Source organism: Lepidothrix coronata, unplaced genomic scaffold (genome assembly GCF_001604755.1).
Source record: "Lepidothrix coronata isolate B3197 unplaced genomic scaffold, Lepidothrix_coronata-1.0 Scaffold68, whole genome shotgun sequence".
In the NCBI taxonomy this organism is placed as follows: Eukaryota; Metazoa; Chordata; class Aves; order Passeriformes; family Pipridae; genus Lepidothrix; species Lepidothrix coronata.
In genome coordinates, this window is record NW_016690248.1 from 251,576 (window position 1) to 268,321 (window position 16,746).

General features: G+C 39.4%; 1 protein-coding gene across 1 annotated transcript in view; it reads right to left on the reverse strand.

The window, feature by feature from the left end:
* Positions 1 to 16,525, reverse strand: part of SLC9A4 (solute carrier family 9 member A4) — a 32,443-nt gene extending 15,918 nt beyond the window's left edge. Inside the window, exons 1-5 of the mRNA XM_017818344.1 lie at positions 16,181 to 16,525; positions 13,554 to 14,017; positions 8,214 to 8,473; positions 5,132 to 5,349; positions 732 to 934 (exon numbers count right to left, since the gene is read on the reverse strand). Of these exons, the coding sequence (XP_017673833.1) occupies positions 732 to 934; positions 5,132 to 5,349; positions 8,214 to 8,473; positions 13,554 to 14,017; positions 16,181 to 16,442 (1,407 nt within the window). The 5' untranslated portion in view covers positions 16,443 to 16,525. The remainder of the gene's footprint in view (positions 1 to 731; positions 935 to 5,131; positions 5,350 to 8,213; positions 8,474 to 13,553; positions 14,018 to 16,180) is intronic.
* Between the last annotated feature and the right edge of the window lie 221 nt (positions 16,526 to 16,746).

The window sequence follows — 16,746 nt, forward strand, 5'->3', positions numbered from 1 at the left end:
TACTGTACTGATACAGAATAGCATTTTAAAAGGGGAAATAGAAAAAAAATGTGGGGTTTTTTTCCTGAAACATTCTGCTGAAGTTTAAGTGCTTTACCTATCACAAGTGCATAGTGCCCCATTGGCACCCTATAGTATCTGAAATCTCAGTGTGGGAAAATATAGAGCATGGGATGCAAGACCTCTGGAAAATTCAGTTCTTCCAGGTACAGCAGTGTAAGCTAGGTGGAATAACCCAAATATCTAAAGTAGACACTTACACTTGCAAATATTAATTATTCACTTTATTTTTCTTTAGTATTCTTTCAAAAAGGATTTCAAAATATTCTTATTTGGTCTCCAAGATGGATGAAGGTAAAAATATAAAATCCAAAATCCGTCTTAGAAGAGACATACTGTTTCCTGGTCAGTTTGGGATACGTCACTAGTAAAGAATGATTTGGTGTAAAGTTAAAATACTTCTTAAATTGGAAGCATCAGGAAATGCATATGGAGTGAACATAACTTCGAACACAGAGTGCCCTTTCCCTTGAATATTTTAGAAGACGCGTTTTTTCAGTACGGGATTTCTCTAACACCTAAAATTTCCTGAAAGGGTAATTACACATTGAAGTGCTAAATCTGGCCATAATAGCTTGTCCTAGTCTAGAAGTAAATTCAATGCAATTTTCACTATGAAACTTTCAGACACCTCTATTACATGAAAGCAATCCATTAAGAAATATACTTACTTGGATGAACACAGTGAAATATATAACGACAAGAGTAGCAGTGATGAACAGGTTTTTTCTGGGGAAGAGATGCACTGGAAGCAAGAATGCGAGAGAGAAGCTGCTGGCTCCTCGAAGGCCACTGTAGGAAATAATGAGCTGGTCTTTGACAGTAAAGGGATATGTTCGGAACTTGTTACTGATGTAGAAGAGAGCAAATACACCTAGGAAGGGAAAAAACCCACAACTATTATTATTAATCAAGGAGCAAATGAAAATATTAAAGGCAAAATGTCTTGGCTCAGGGAACTGTTGACAGCCCATTTTTTTCAGTTTCGTTTTTTTGTATCTTCTCTTTGACCAACTGCTGAATCTGGTTCATGTAAAATAACCTCATATAAAACATGGTGGTTCATAACTGCTTCAGGATTTAAATCCATTTACACAGTTTAGTAGTGAGATTACAGCAAAAGATTTACTTCCTATATTTATGTCTCATAGTTTTCTCCAAAGTGTTCTAGAGACAAGAAAAATGACTGGATGAGAGTTTCTCCTGTGCCTACCCTTGCAATGCTTTCTGCACAGTGTCTGTACAAAGTGTTTGAACAGTGCTTTACCAATAAGTCCTGTGGACAGGTTCACTAAAAGGCAAAGAGTAATACCATTTTAATTTTCAGTCCTCTGGCTTATTGTGTCTCTACTTCTCTGTTTAATACAAATTAAAAACAGTAAGACAGTGTAAGGATTGCAACTTTTCTTTATAGAGTACTTCCAGCAATCTGCTTGATTTACTCTTAATCTTCGTCTTCCATAAGAAGCATGTATCCTATATTTTGTGTGGAAACTGGTAAATTACTGACATAAAAGCTGACAAATGCTGGTAATTGCTGGTGTTATTTTACACAGCTATCATTGATAAACTCAGATTATTAGTGGTAAAGACAGTAGCAGTATGCTGTTATGTAGGTTGCTGGATACCACTTTATGCAAGACCTTTTTTGGCTATTTATAACTGTGCTAGACATCAGGTACTAAGACTGAAACTGCATATGTGAGGTATCACCCTCAGGCGATACATTTATTCAAGCTTCAGAAAAAAATGTGTAATCATTTTAACACACAGGTTTAGCAGAAAATATTTTGGCCTTCTGGAAAGCTCTAGCACTCCCCTTGGTGTCTGAGAGAAGGATGGACAAGTGGCAGGAAAATACCTTTTATATCAGGAGAGTACTGTTTCCGTCTTGATTGGAATGATATTTCAAAATGGACTCCAAAAGCAAGCCTTGAAAAACTTAGAGGCCATGCTTGGTCCAGAAATAGCAAGAAAATATGTAATTACTTTGTTTTTGCTGTCAACCCACAAGAATCATATCACCTCTACTGTTGAGTATTTGTGTCTTCCCTATATATAACAGAGTTGTTCAGAGGCACATACTTGAACCTTCACAGGTTTCCTCTTCTCTCTTTTTCCTCTGTTAAATGTCTTTCTCCGAGGCTCCCAGACAAAAATCATAGTCTTGAAGTGTGTATGGGCTTTGAAGTTCAAACCATCATCTTCTTCCTGCTCTGACATTCTTTTTGACTGAGGGATAAACCACCCAACAGATTTAAGAAATAGGACCTTAATCTCAGATGTTTGACATATCTGGTCCCAGATCTTTGAATCAGAGTTCTGTAGGCTGGAAAGGACCTTTGGAGTTCAATTAGTCCAAGTCCCTACTCAAAGCAGAGCTAATCAGATCAGGGTGCTCAAAGCTCCTTGAATACTTTTAGGAATGGAGGGCTGGTCCAGTGTTATTGTAATGGATTACCCTCATTTCCTACTGTCTAATCAGAATTTCCTATGCTATAGGTTGTGATTGTTCCTTGTACCCTATTGCTATACACCTCTGAGAAGTGTCTGGATCCATCTTACTCTCTGTCTCCTCTGATCAGGTACTTGTAGAAAGTAGTAAGTTTTCTTTTGTGCCAGATCTTCTCCAGACTGCATAGACTCAGCACTCTCTGACATTCCTTGTATGTCCAGTGCTCCAGACTCTGACCAGGTTGGTGGCCTCAACAGCACTTGATCCAGAACTGTCATATTCTTGTACAGTGGGTAGCCTGGAACTGGAAAGCACTCTGAAAGCAGCACACATTTTCACCAGTTCTGAAGAGAGGACAAGAAACATTTTACTGGGCCTGCCTACTACACTTGCTAATGTAGACCAGGACATGTCTGAACTTCTTTGTCACAAGGACATAATTCTGGCTTGTGTTCAACTTATTGACTACTAGACCAGGTCCTTTTCTGCAGAGCTGCTCATTAGATTCCAAGCCTATACTAGTGTACAGAGTTATTCCAACCCACATGTAAGTCCTTGCATGTGCTCCTCTTGAACTTCATAAGCCTTCTGCCTATTTCTCCCGTTTGTCCAGGTAACTTTGAATGGAAGCCATCCAAAATATTGACTACTCCCTGCAGTTTTCTATCAGCCACAAAATCACTTGGTGTGCACTCTGTTCCTTCATCCAGGTCATTAAGGAAGATTTAAAAAATTGATCTCATCTCCCCAAGGGATGCCATTAGCCACCAGCTCCGACCGTAAAGGGAATATAGATGGGGTAAATGGCTGAAGGAGGTGGTGGCAGGTGATCAATATAGATTTCTGCCCCACTGGATGCTCCAGAGGGTACTCCTTTGATTAGAAATGAGCCATGGGGGAATCAACCTACTAACTTAGCCAAGGTAGCCTAATTTCAGTGCTCAGAATATCTCCTCCAAGGCCTCTTGATAGAATATTTGGATTTCTCATTTTCTTTAAAATTATAAACTACCCTGAAAAAAAGCTACTGAAATTCAAAAAGAATGCTCTTAAGATGGAAAATTCAGGTACTCAGAAGTTAAAAAATGTCAGAAATAAGGTTGCCTACATAATTGTATTTTTGACCCTTTTATGTGTACTTCTTCCAAAATATCATTAATTTCAAAAACATTGTTCACTCATATTTTTAGCTAGTGGCAAATAACAGTGGCTCAGTAGAGTGTGTTCCATAATTCATCACCTCTCCAGGAGTAAATGTGTTTACTTTAAGTTGTAATTTAACCTGATGCAGCCAATCAGCTTAGGTCAGTCGGTTAGAGCATGGTGCTAATAGCACCAAGGTTGTGGGTTCGATGCCTGTATGGGCCATTCACGTAAGAGTTGGACTCGATGATCCTCGTGGGTCTCTTCTAATTCAGAATATTCTGTGAAATTCTATGAGAATAGAGTATTAAGGCTCCAAAAAAAGAAGTCATAATCTCGTGGGCTACCAATCAAAAAGAGACCTCTATGTGGCACGGGCAGGGACTGTACCATCTCACATCTCTATCATAGAGACTGTAGGATCCTGGAGAAGTAGAAGGTGAATAAAGCTCAGAAAATGGCAAGGCTTATAATTAGCATCTCCTGCAGGATCCATTGAAGACACCAGTAGATGGTTGGTCTGGTCCAGTAGGTCATTCCTTCTTTCCTTATGTCCTCTAGAAAGCTTGGCAGAACAGTACTAGTAGATGAGGGAGAAGATGGCAATGTGTTGCCTCTCTGCTTCCACAGTTGCAGTAAACTCGCTAACAGGCACAAGAGCAGTTCTTGGTAGAGGCATACCAGGATTGCTACCACCTCTGGAACACCAACCACCAGCTGCCTTATTGCTTCTCCTTTTTCAACATAACTTTCAACCCATCCTGGACATTAGGAGGAGATGAGCACCTGTATCCCACAAGTCATGTGAAATTATCTATAAACTGTCCTGCCCATGCTGCAGGAACCCCAATCTCACAGATCAGAGACTAGGAGACCTTTGCAGGAGTGGGAGATACCATGTGTGAAAATGCAGTATTTTCATACAAGCACTATTTTCTAGCAGTTTAAAACTTCAGAGTTGACTTGTGAGGAACAGTAGCATAGTTGGTTGACCTACATATGGTATAAGTCCCTGTTCAGTTATCTATCAGTGCTAATTTTCACCTTCTCTCTTTTTATATGTCTCCAGCACTCCTGGCCCAGGACCTGTAGTAGGACCTATAGCACTAGAAGTGTGATGATATACATTATCTAATTAGTTAATGCAAGAGTGTGATGAAATCATTATGAGGCCCACTTACCAAAGGCATATAGTTAACTAAGATACAAGCATCTCTATAAGCATAATCCTGATAATATTTTATTTTGCTTAAAATATTCCATTCTCACCTAAACATTAAGTCTGTGCTTGGAGACTGACGTTTGTTTGTTTGAGGCTTTTTTCTATTTTTTCTCCATGTGTAGATTTGTGAAACATGCTTGTCAGTAAGATAAACCAGTTGTGACAGTCTACACAGACTTTTCTAACATACCTTTGCACCCAAGGGTTTCTCTCTGAGGTGTGGAGAAGGTTTTCTGCAAAAGCTGACTTACTCAGTGTCCGCCAAATGAGGCAGAAGAGCAGAGTGAAGCAAATGAAGGCCCAGTTCCACTCGTGGTTTTTCCCCACTGTAGAAACTCCCATGAACACAAAAATCAGGGTCTCACTGATGCTGCTTAGCATCTTCATGAAATATTTTATTGTGGTATAAGAATTCTGGGACACATTCTCCTCCACATATTTTTTCATTGTCACTGCACATGCTGTCATTCTGTATCAAGAAAAACATCAGAAATCAGCCTGTTTTTCTTTTCAGTTAAGAACAACCTCAACCATCATTACCTGCACTCGCTATCACCAGATTCTGACCTTCCTAATATCAAGAATTTTATTTCTTCAGTTACATTAGCTATTTCGTTAGATAGAAAAGCATCTTCATTCAGCTTTACAAATCTGTTCTACATGCAGGATAAAGGAAGCAAACCAGTCAGCCTTCCTAATGAGGAAGTGAGGGTATCACGTTCCGGTTCAAAGTCCATTTTATCCTGAATGCCTAACACAGAGTCACCAAGCACCAAATATTTGTCTCAAACAAAGGGCAGGTTGGTTTTGTACCGGTTAGAGGGACATAACTTGCCTCTTAGTGATCTTCCCCTTTGAGGTGGGAGAACACGGTGGTAGTGCCATGCCAAGGCCAAAGCTCCCAGTGGCTCCCGGACAACTGACTGGTAGATCAGCAGTGCCAGACCAAGCTTCAGGACTCTCCACCCACAGTAACCCATTGTTGAACAGCAGGTGGAAATTCAGTTGTCCTACAGAAGTGTCCTTCCCCTTTTAGTTACCTAGGCTGTGAGGAAGGTGCCTAAGGAAGCAAAGGGATGTTTTCCACTTCTTCACTGTTAATGAAGACTAGAGCTTGCTTCAGAAGTATCAGCAGCCACCCAGCACAGACACTGGTGAAATTCACATGGAGCAGCAGCCTTTGAGCAGTCCTACTGAAGGGGATTCCCTCTTCTCCCCTACCTTTTGCATAGTCATAGGTAATAAATAGATTGAGTGCGATGCTAGTAACATATTCCATCACCTATCTAGTTTCTACTGATATGATTTTATTCTTTGGGGGCTTCTTGTGATTATATTTTTTCAAACTTCTGAATTCAGAGAATGCTGACTGCTCATTAAATAACCTTCCTCTAGTTTCCGCTCATTTAATTTGCACTGGAGAAATCTCAAGGGTATCATGGTGGAGCTGAGTCATTTAGCATGTCCAAGGACACTCCAAGACAAGGCCATTAGGCATTAATGATTAATACTGTTGACTTTCAGTTACACATGCATAATAGACTTTCACGATCCAAGTGAAAGATGAATGAATCCTCAATAATTCAGAAGAGTGACAATAAGTTCCCATTTCTAAAACAAGCAATAATTTCCTTAATGAAGCAGTAAGAATAATAAATCCCAATTATATTAACATTCTTATATTACTAATAATTTCAGAACTCTAATAAAAATAAGAATTAAAAAAAAAATAAAGAGCTATGTAGTCTAGTGCAATGGGTAGGCAGGCAAGCAGTATTTTGGGCAGTGCAGGTGGGAAAGGGTACATAAGGTATTAGCGCCACCTGCATAGCATAGGAGGTCTCACCCTGCTCAACTAAAGTTGCCAGTCACCTCAATCTGGGCAAATATGTTGGATATGCAAAACATAGTACAAAGCTCATCTGTCTTGTCTAATTTCTCAGGATAACCTATATCCTGTATAACTACTTATTTAGTATGTTTAAATATTCAAATATTGTTTCCCAGGGTCATCCTGCAAAGGTAGTTTTTGACAAAGCCAATTCTGCTCTGAAGCTGAACAAACTGGCGTTGTTCAGCCTGGAGAAGAGAAGGCTCCAGGGAGACCTCATTTCAACTTTTTGATACTTAAAGGAGGCCTATAAGAAAGATGGGGACAAACTTTTTAGTAGCACCTATTGCCATAGGACAAGGGGTAATGGTTTTAAACTGAAAGATTTAGGTAGATTTAGACTAGATATAAGGAGAACTTTTTTACCATGAGAGCGGTGAAACACTAGAACAGCTTGCCCAGAATAGTGGCAGATGTCCCAACACTGGAAACATTCAAGGTCAGTTTGGATGGGGATCTCAGCAACCTGATCTAGTTGAAGATCTAGCTCATTGCAGGGGGTTGGACTAGATGACCTTTAAAGGTCCTTTCCAACCCAAACCTGTTGTTCTATGAAATCACTGTTTCACAAGTGGTGGTGAGTAAATGCACCTGTCTGGACATCAGCAACTATATGCTTGCATTTGTTATGTTTAAACTGCCATCAGTTTTCTCCTAAAGTCTCTCACTTCCACCCTTATTCCTTCCTTTCTCTTCTGACTCCCTTCCTGCCTCCACCGTTTTTCCTTTCCACAATACTCACTCTCTCTGCATCTCCAGTTGACAGACCTGCCAGCTTTCTCCCTGCAGTGGGCACCCATGCTAACACAGTACTTTAAGGAAGCAGTCCCCAGCATTACAGCAGTATCAAACTATCCTGACCACATCAAAATATGATTTTCAATATCCATATACATGAGTGTATGTATGTGTGTGTATTTGATGTTCTCAGTTGTCTGGTTTTGCCCAGTTTCAATCCCAGTGATGCTGTCCAAATGTAATGTAATTCCAGTACATTGTGTTAGAGGTGATGTTCACATCTGTATACAAAACATTATGTATACAAAAATTATGTTTTCCATACTCATTGCTTTACGTCTCTCTTGTGATCTGATGGTGATGCTGCTTAGAAATAGATACAGATAAAGTGATATATTATCAAATCATTCTCTCCTCCTGCTGATCTTATCAGAGGTAGCAGACAGACGGTAGCAGCACTGGTTACTTTACTCACAGCTTGCAGTACTTTTGCCAACACTCCTTGGTATCACATCTATTCCTACACTAACTGTAGGCATTTCCTAGTTACCACTGCATTTTACAGATCTATTAGAAGCTGTCCACTGCAGATCTCTAAGCCAGAGGCTGAATGCCTGTGTTGTACCAACCTTGAGCAAACCACCTGAACAAAACTGTGCCACTTCCTTCAAGAGGTCATCCAAAAAGCCATAAGGAATACTCACGCCAAAATGCCAGAGATGTAAAGGGTTTCAGCAGACAAGTATGACAGGTAGCTGAACATGAAGACCAGCAGGGGCTCGATTGCAGAGACGTTGTGGGTGAATCGAGTCATGAATGCTGAAACAAATCCAAATACGATCCCAAACAATACACCACCCAGCCCCACCACGAAGAAGCGAGCGAAGCCAGCGAAGACGTCAATGGATTCGATTTCTTCGTACCTGTGCATCTGGGTGAAGGCAATGAAGATGTTGTATAAAACCTATGTGTGAAAATAAAGACACAGCAGTCAGGCATCTTCTGAACCTGGCTGTCTTACTCATTTCATAGGTGAGAGTGTGTGTCTATGTATGCCTAAAATTGCTTTAGACAGACAGCAAAGTAACAATCGAAATCTCAGCTGGTTCTTAACAAGTTCCAGGATTAGGGGCCTGTTAAGTGCCCTGAAAAAGAGCAAAAAATGAAGGGTAGATGGTTGTGCAATAGAAGTAAAATATTCAGGGACCAAATGCCATTGATGTAATCAAAAATACTCTTTTTTTTGTTTGTTTTCTGAAGGTAAATTTAATTTTTGATCTTTGCAGCAGATGTTGAAAGCCCAACTGGGTACCTTAAAATCCCCAGGCTCTACCCTCCATGTTCTCTTTCTGACTCAAGATGAGGCAGGGCAGGGACTGAGAATCACACATTGGATTTATATTCCATTTGGGTTTTCTATATGATCAGTAGACTGGACAAAATTCATTAGATGGACTCAGGAATGTTAAATGTTTTTCAGTAGTACTTGACACATAAAAATCATGAAACATCACTGGGAATGGAAAAGAAAGCATGAGAGAGAAGAAGGGGAGGGGAGGAGAGGAGAGGGGAGGGGAGGGGAGGGGAGGGGAGGGGAGGGGAGGGAGGGAACTGAAATGATTGCCTCAGTTTCATATTGTCTCCAGCTAGATAAATGAAGTCTCTCTATCCTCACATGATTTGGGTTTGATGCCACTTAACCTCCTCCCCAAGGAACAATCTCGAAGTAAGAAACAAAAACTCTGGCACTCTAAATGGCCTAAAGACCCTTCACACATGCATATTTTGACTAGAAATCTTGAAATGACAAAATTTAGAGGAAAATAATGTCAGATTAGAAGAAAGGTTGAATTTACTTCAATTTATAATTTTTATATAATGTATTATATAATTGGGTCTGTAAAGATAATTTCTTTAATTTAGGGTAGAAAACTTTATCATACTTTTATTATCAATAATTTATTTTCTGTGGAAATTGGTGATGAAAATTTTCAGCACATTCCACTTCCACTTATCTTTTAGAAACTAATAGAAAGTTTCCATAGTAATAAGTGGTGTAGTAATAAAAAGGTCCTAGAGGTTGTTGACAATTGGTTAATATTAAGTCCTGTCAGGTCTGTTTACAGTGAGTGTGTAACACATGAAAGTCACCTTTCAGTTTTCAAGAGAATTTGGGAAACAACTAAAGACACCAGCTCTCCAAAGCTGTTCCATCAAAGCGTTAGTTCAAAAACAAAAAGTAGACCAATATAATTTACATTTTATGGTTTTCTCTGGTCTTTCTTCTTCATTTAGTTAATTCCAAAAGGTTATTAAGAAGATTAAAGCAGGTGTTTGCAGGTAGAAGAGTCAAGTTCATTAGGATAATAATTACTCCCCAGCTACAATCTAATCTTAAATTGCTGCTGGGGACATGTGACCTTGAGGCTGTCACATAGCCTGTTCTCCAGAAGGCTCATTGCTAATATTTTTGGGGGACAGACAAAGCAAAACAAAATATTTCATGTGAGAAAATACACAGAACCGCTTTATCCTAATGCCAGTGTATGAAATTTGACTGTTCAGTGGAAGATAAGGAAAAGACGGTTCATTCTCCTCAGTAAGCAAACCTCACTGAACCTACCATATAGCTTTTAATTACAGAATCTGTTTTCTCTCTGTACCCCCTTTCTTGTAGACTTTAACCTATTTCTAAGATTTGTGGTTCTTTGTAAATGATACCAAGGCATGAATCTATGCTGACTTATGAATAAAGCAAGTTATCCTCAGCAAATGACTTTTCAAGGTTTTTTTCCCCTTTTCTAGTTCCTGTAGTGTCTGTATGATTTAACTGAGTTGGCATCAAAATAGAAATTGTGGAAATATGACATAATTTCCATTTTTTCGTAACACGCTTCTTGGGATTAAACTGTTTTGTATAACAATCTGCACTGTGTCATACAAGTAAGGCTCCATGTAAGTGCTGCTCAGCTAAGTTACATTGCAGTGTTTATGCCAGTAAATGGAGAACTATCATTCTTTACATGGTAGGAAAGTCTGAATCACCTTAAGATGCTTTTATTCACTCAAAAAGAAGGGTTGGATTGATGTTTTTTGTCATTTAGCAACTCTGAGAATGTCTTTTTTGGAGAGAATGTTACTGTGTGGTGGTGTACCACTGGGCGGCTCTTAGAGCCAGGAAGAGGAAGAGAGAGCATGACATTGTCACTCACAGGGGACCCACCAGGGACTGCTCTGTGCTCCAGCTGTCTATATACAATTATTGCATATGCCATCCCCATCAGAAGCATTGGAAAAAAAAATTTTCAAGTGACTCCCTTAACCACCAACACAGGCAGTCTTGGTAACTTTTTCTTACCACTCAGATGATTCTTAATGACCACTGTAGTTAGTTTTACTCTAAATACAGTGGATCAAGTTTAACATCAGTAGCAGAGACTATCTCCATCCTCCTTCCTAGCACCCATACATCCCAGTTGTGAAAGCCTTCCTCAGTGACGCCAGATGGGCAAATTCAGATTCCCTCAAATAAAAAAATAATTTTACTTGCATCTTCAACATGTATTAGATTAAACCGTTCTGCTGCATACAAAGAAGAAAGGGTGCCATAAGAGAATATAGTCACTTGCACTCATTTTGAGTACAGCATGATATATAGGTGTTCTCAGTGTTTCTAAAATCAAGCCTCAGGGAACATTCCATTTCCTGATGCATACATGTGCTCAGCCCCTGTTGAGAAACAAAATTATATATGTATATGCGGGAGGAGAGCTTTAGATGCCTGAAACATTTTGCAGCAAAAGCAGGTTGTTCCACCTGTGTTCAGGTTTGAATAAGATCTGCACTGGATTTACCAACATCACTATTTCGAACAGGGCTTTGAAACTCCACTAATGTATGATATATGCTAGGACCAGTCCTGTTGCTGTCTGAGCTATTCTGATGTGCTCAGAAACAACTGGGTGCAACTAACAGGACTTGGAGCATTCTTGTTCCATCCATAGACATGGCCCTACTGAGGAGAATAGGAAAAAGTACCAATGGCTAAAAAGTGTAAATTATCCACTTTCTCTCTTTAAGTCAAAGGCATAACTTCTAGATCGTAATTCTAATTCCACAGCCTGTTCTTTTGCAATTTTTTAATACCAGGATATTAAACTAAATATAGGAGACACCTATTGTTGCCTCAAATGTAATACACAAGTTCAACAAAATTCATACCAGTTTTTCCTGCTGGAGAAAAAATGTTCTAGCTGATAAGCAGACTGGAGAGAACCAGGGCATATTTGTATTTAAACAATTAAAAAATATGTATGCTTAATATATCTTGGAGATATTATCTTTTTTAAACACATAGAGTTAAATGAAACAGTTAAGAGAGAAAGAGAAGGAAATGGTGAGATAAGACACCTGAGATAAATAGTTTTAGAGTTGTTAAAGCAAGTGGAATATCAGAGAGGAGAAAGCCACCTATTGGACTCCATTCAGGTGACAAATACTTCAGTCTTCTCAAGCATGAAGACAGGTAGAGATTTTGAAAACTAAAATGCCCAGAAAATGGATGAGTGGTAGTTGATGCAGAGATGCAATAGCAGGAGCTGACAAACTGCTTGCAACACAGCTGCTGTGAGAGGAGCCCCAAAGATAAATGTGGGGGGGCAGTGGGAACTCACAGGGTTGTAGCCAGCATACCCCATGTACAGCCCTTTCATCTCTTTTACTAACACACCTATTGAAGCTGAGGAGTGCCTAAATACCACTGTTTTAAAAGGCTTTCTGTCTTTCCACATTTATGCTGTAACAGGATCCTGTCTGAAAGCTCATGTAAATACCATCAGGAGTTGGATCCTGGACATAAATAACAGCTGGGAGAAAAGAAAAGGCAATGCAGTGAGCCAGTCAAAAAAAACATGAAACAAGCTTTTTCAGAGTGAAGAAGAGGTATCAATTTTTTGAGGTTTGCAGTTGAAGGAACCAAAAAGACAAGTGTAAATGATAGATGCATCCCGGGTTTTTCTGTCACAACTATAGCACACAGACAGTTTGCATGTAAATGAAGTAACATTTGTCCCTTAGTTCTACATCAGCCTTACATCTCTGATTCACTAAGAGGAAGGATTTATGATCAACAGGTTGTGGCTGCAAGAAATTACTTTGTTCTTTTTCCTTTCCTCATCACTCATAAACTGCACTTCTCCCATGAAGCCTTTCAGCAGTGAACTTTATACAGATTTTACAAGTCCAAGTTGTGCTGTACCTCATGTATAGCATTATCTGAATAGTTTGTATGTGGTTTAGATTCCTGTGATTTAAATTCTGTAAAGATCTTATCTAACGAAACTCCTTAATCTGCCATTAACTTGTAGCACAGGAGCAGTGCTGTTGGTTTCTGAGCAATAAATTTCCTGCTTGAAATTTCTTCCTTGAAAAATATGTGTGTTGTAAGTGTTCTTACCACTTCTGCTTCACAGCTAGAGTTTCAGATTGCTCCAATTTTAGCAGAACTAATGAGACATTTGGAATTCCTCTCGAAGGTCTCTGGGGAAATTCCTAACAGGGGCTGGAGGATGGAGTGTGGCTTCCAGAGGTTGTCCACATTTGGATTTCTCTTTTTTTTCAGAGGGCTCTTTCAGGCATATGACAAAGCAGGGTCTCCCATATTTCTACCCCTGCTTCCTTCAGTTTCTAAGCAGTACAATTTTCTATTTATTTCCTTGCATATTGCCAAGAACATTCCTAGGTCTTACACTGATCCTACCGGGGATATCAGCTGTAGCTCACCCATTCATTTCAGTGAATGCAAGAGCAAGATGAGTTCTCATGTGTATGTATATACTTCCCTCTTTCAGCAGCTCTAAAATACATTCTTTTGAAAGAGTTAATATAAGATGTAATTAAAATCCCTTGTGGGTAATCGAGTGGAGTATCTATAAAATAAATAATGTATCTAGAATCTCCTTAAAGCTGCAGTTGTCCTGTGCCCAAAAACCCTACAAGCCACAAGAGCCCAAAGAAGGGAAGACAAGCAGTGGAAAGAAACTCACCACAGTTATGCCATCATTTAGCAATGACTCTCCAAAGATCATCATGTAAAGCTGCTCATTAACGGAGGCTTCTTCAAAAACTACCAGCGCTGCCACAGGATCCACTGCTGAAATCATACTGCCAAAGAGCAGATTCTGCAGCAGGTTCAGGTCAGTCAGGCCAAAGGCTTTGATCTGGCAGACTCCATAGAGAGAGAGGCCAATCCCAAATGAGTTTAGCAGAGATCCCAGAACAGACCACCACAGAATGGACCCAAAGTTTTCAAAAAATGGGCGAGTTGGCATGAAATAACCCTCCTCCAGGACAATGGGTGGAAGGAGATACAAGAAGTAAATACTTGAGTTCATCACTGGTGGAGATTTGTGATGTGAAGCAAAGATGATTGCTCCTACCAGTGCTCCAATGGCAATCAGGATGCAGCTTTCAGGCATGAGTCTTGGTAATCGGTGATAGATACGAAAACCTTGAATAAAACATTAGGATATTATTCAAGTTTAAATCAACCTGTTGTCAGAGAGATGTTTTGCCTGTGTTTGAATACTTTGTCTTCAGACAGCTTTTGTTCTTGGGATTATGAATGTAAAACCAGGCAGCACTGTTCCCCTTGAAACTAAACATTCCCAGACTTGTATCTGGGCAAGAGTTTGGCCATGAATCTCTTCTCTTCCTGCTTCCCAGCTTTTGATTTTTAAGCAGGCATGCCTGAACCTAAGCTCCACTTCTAGGAAGGCAGAAACTTCTTTGAAAAGATTCTCCACAATTTGGAAAGAAATATTCTTCAAGAATCCTTAATGCCCAACTGCTATTAGGTTGTCTACTCACTATACCAGGAACTGTGTAATCATATTGTGAATGAAAGGTGTCTCTACTAGAAATGTGAGGAATTTTTCAGAATTTACAATAGTGAGAACGAGGCAGACTAAGAAACCTTTAAATCCAATGTCTGTGTCTCTATGACTGAGGGTAGGTCAGCCTTCATCTTGTAACTCTAGAATGTAATGCCATGAGTGTATTTCTGTGAGCCGTGAATTATCGATCTTCAAAAGTAAAAGAACAAAAAAATATTTTTATGAAATTTTCAATAATATATTTAGGACACCATTTTTTATTTTTTAATTTTTTTACCAAAAGAAATGTTAAGATCATAACTTGACTCATCTCCCTTTTAATTATCATGCTCAAGTCTTCTGTCAGTTTTACAGAATAAGGGGATTGTTTTGCCTTTCAAGAACTCTAAAGTGTTTCCCAACCCAAAATCTTGAAATCCACAAAGATAATACCTGAATAAAACACTGAAAATGTTTAACAGCTTGGAAATCTTCTTCTCTGGGTAACCAGATTATTCAGACTAACTCTTTCTTCCAACTATATTTGAAATCAGCAGCTCCACACTTTTCATCAAAAATAATATTATTTGAAAATTCTCAGTAAAGAGAACAGGTTCACTTGGAAGGCATCACACAGTTCTTCTAAAGTATCTATTTCTTGCTCAAAACAAGAATATTAAGTAGATATGCCATATGGCAAGTCCTGTGCTTTTATGGATGATGAATAAAGAAATTGGTCAATATGCTTACTGCTAACACACTCTGCTGATGCCATAACAACAAATTTTATTTGTGAAAATTTTGATTATTGTGCTAGCAGTGAAGACATTGTTTATAGGAATTGGATTGAGATCATTAGCTATAATAAAACTGGCAAATCATGGTCAGTGGTAATGACTTCTGTCAGCTGTGTGACTATGATATGAAAAATGTTTTACTTCAGGCCACCTTCAGATAAATATCAGTCCCACCTACCAGTCTATTCTATAGTAACGTCTGAAAAACCCATGGAAAGATTAAAAAAAAAATATTAAATATGTCAGCTCTTCACATTTTTACCATCTTCCTCATTTATTTGACATTGCTGCATTAATTCTGAGTAGTCAAAATAATTTGAGCCCAGCTGTGAAAATGTGTAAGACATGATGAGTCATTTGCTGTGTTAATTGCAGTCCCTACTCTTCAATGAGTTGTCTTGCTCCATTCAGATACCCACATGGAGCTATAATAGAAGCTGGATGCATTGGTCTGTATTCAGAAGGTACCCACCCTACATCTTTGATGACCTACACCCTCTTAGACTCTCAGTCTCTCTCCTCTGGTATTACTTTCAGAGCAACTTTAAAGTGCAAACATGTAAAACAAAGGCTCAGAGGGAGCCCTTCCTATTATTCACACAACAGGGTAATTCTTTCCACTTTTGTCCCCCAAATTCAATATGTTGAAATCTCAGTCTGGTGTAACTGATTTCTACGGTGGTGTCAGGTTGCAAATTCTGGTATCTTGTGATGTATAAACACTAGAAAAAGGGATGGACAGCACTGTGTAGGGGAGCTGTGTTGCTACTCAATAACACAGACAACCCAAGAAACATAAGGTCATATGTTTACTTAAGTTAGCTAGAAGCATTCAGAGATGGAATATTGTTACTGCCATAGTAATGAACATACCTGTTCTTTTGAGGACAGAAGCTGTAAAATCAATCCCAACTACAAAAATGCATGGAAGGTACTTGGCTACGTGGTATATTTTTAACTTCTTGCCAAGGTAGGAGGACCCAAGACCCGTTTTCTACTTACCTATTTTTGCAAGAGAGGCAAGGAGGATCCAAAGAGTAACTTCATAGGGAATTTGCACATAGTCATAGTCCACTGTGAAAACATGTAGCCTCGTATCTTGTGAAGAGTCAACAGTACCCCCAGGATCAGGTTCACGATGAGGCAAGAAGCTCTTGCCCAGGTTGGGCTCATCCACATAAGCAGCAGCAGAACAGGATATCAGACTCAACAGCAACAGCAACCAGTTCAAAAGTTTTGCCTGTTCAAGTGCAGCAGAGCCCATGTCTGGGGCTGTGACTTTTTTATGACAGAGTATAGAGAGTGCATGAAGGTGTGTAACACTCACTTCTGCTGATTCATGCTGCTCATAGCCACAGCCACTTCTTCCTCGGGGCTGTTTCATTTGCCTGTTAGAGGTCATTTTAAAAGCCCTAATGTGCCTGTCCCGTTCCTTGTGTTACAGACAGACCTGGAGTTTGTATGAAGATACCGGTTCAGCAGGTTCCTCTGACCCAGATAAACCTTGGCCACAGCAACGCCCTCTTGAGGAATAAAAAGCTCTTTCCAACTACATTATTTATCCAGCC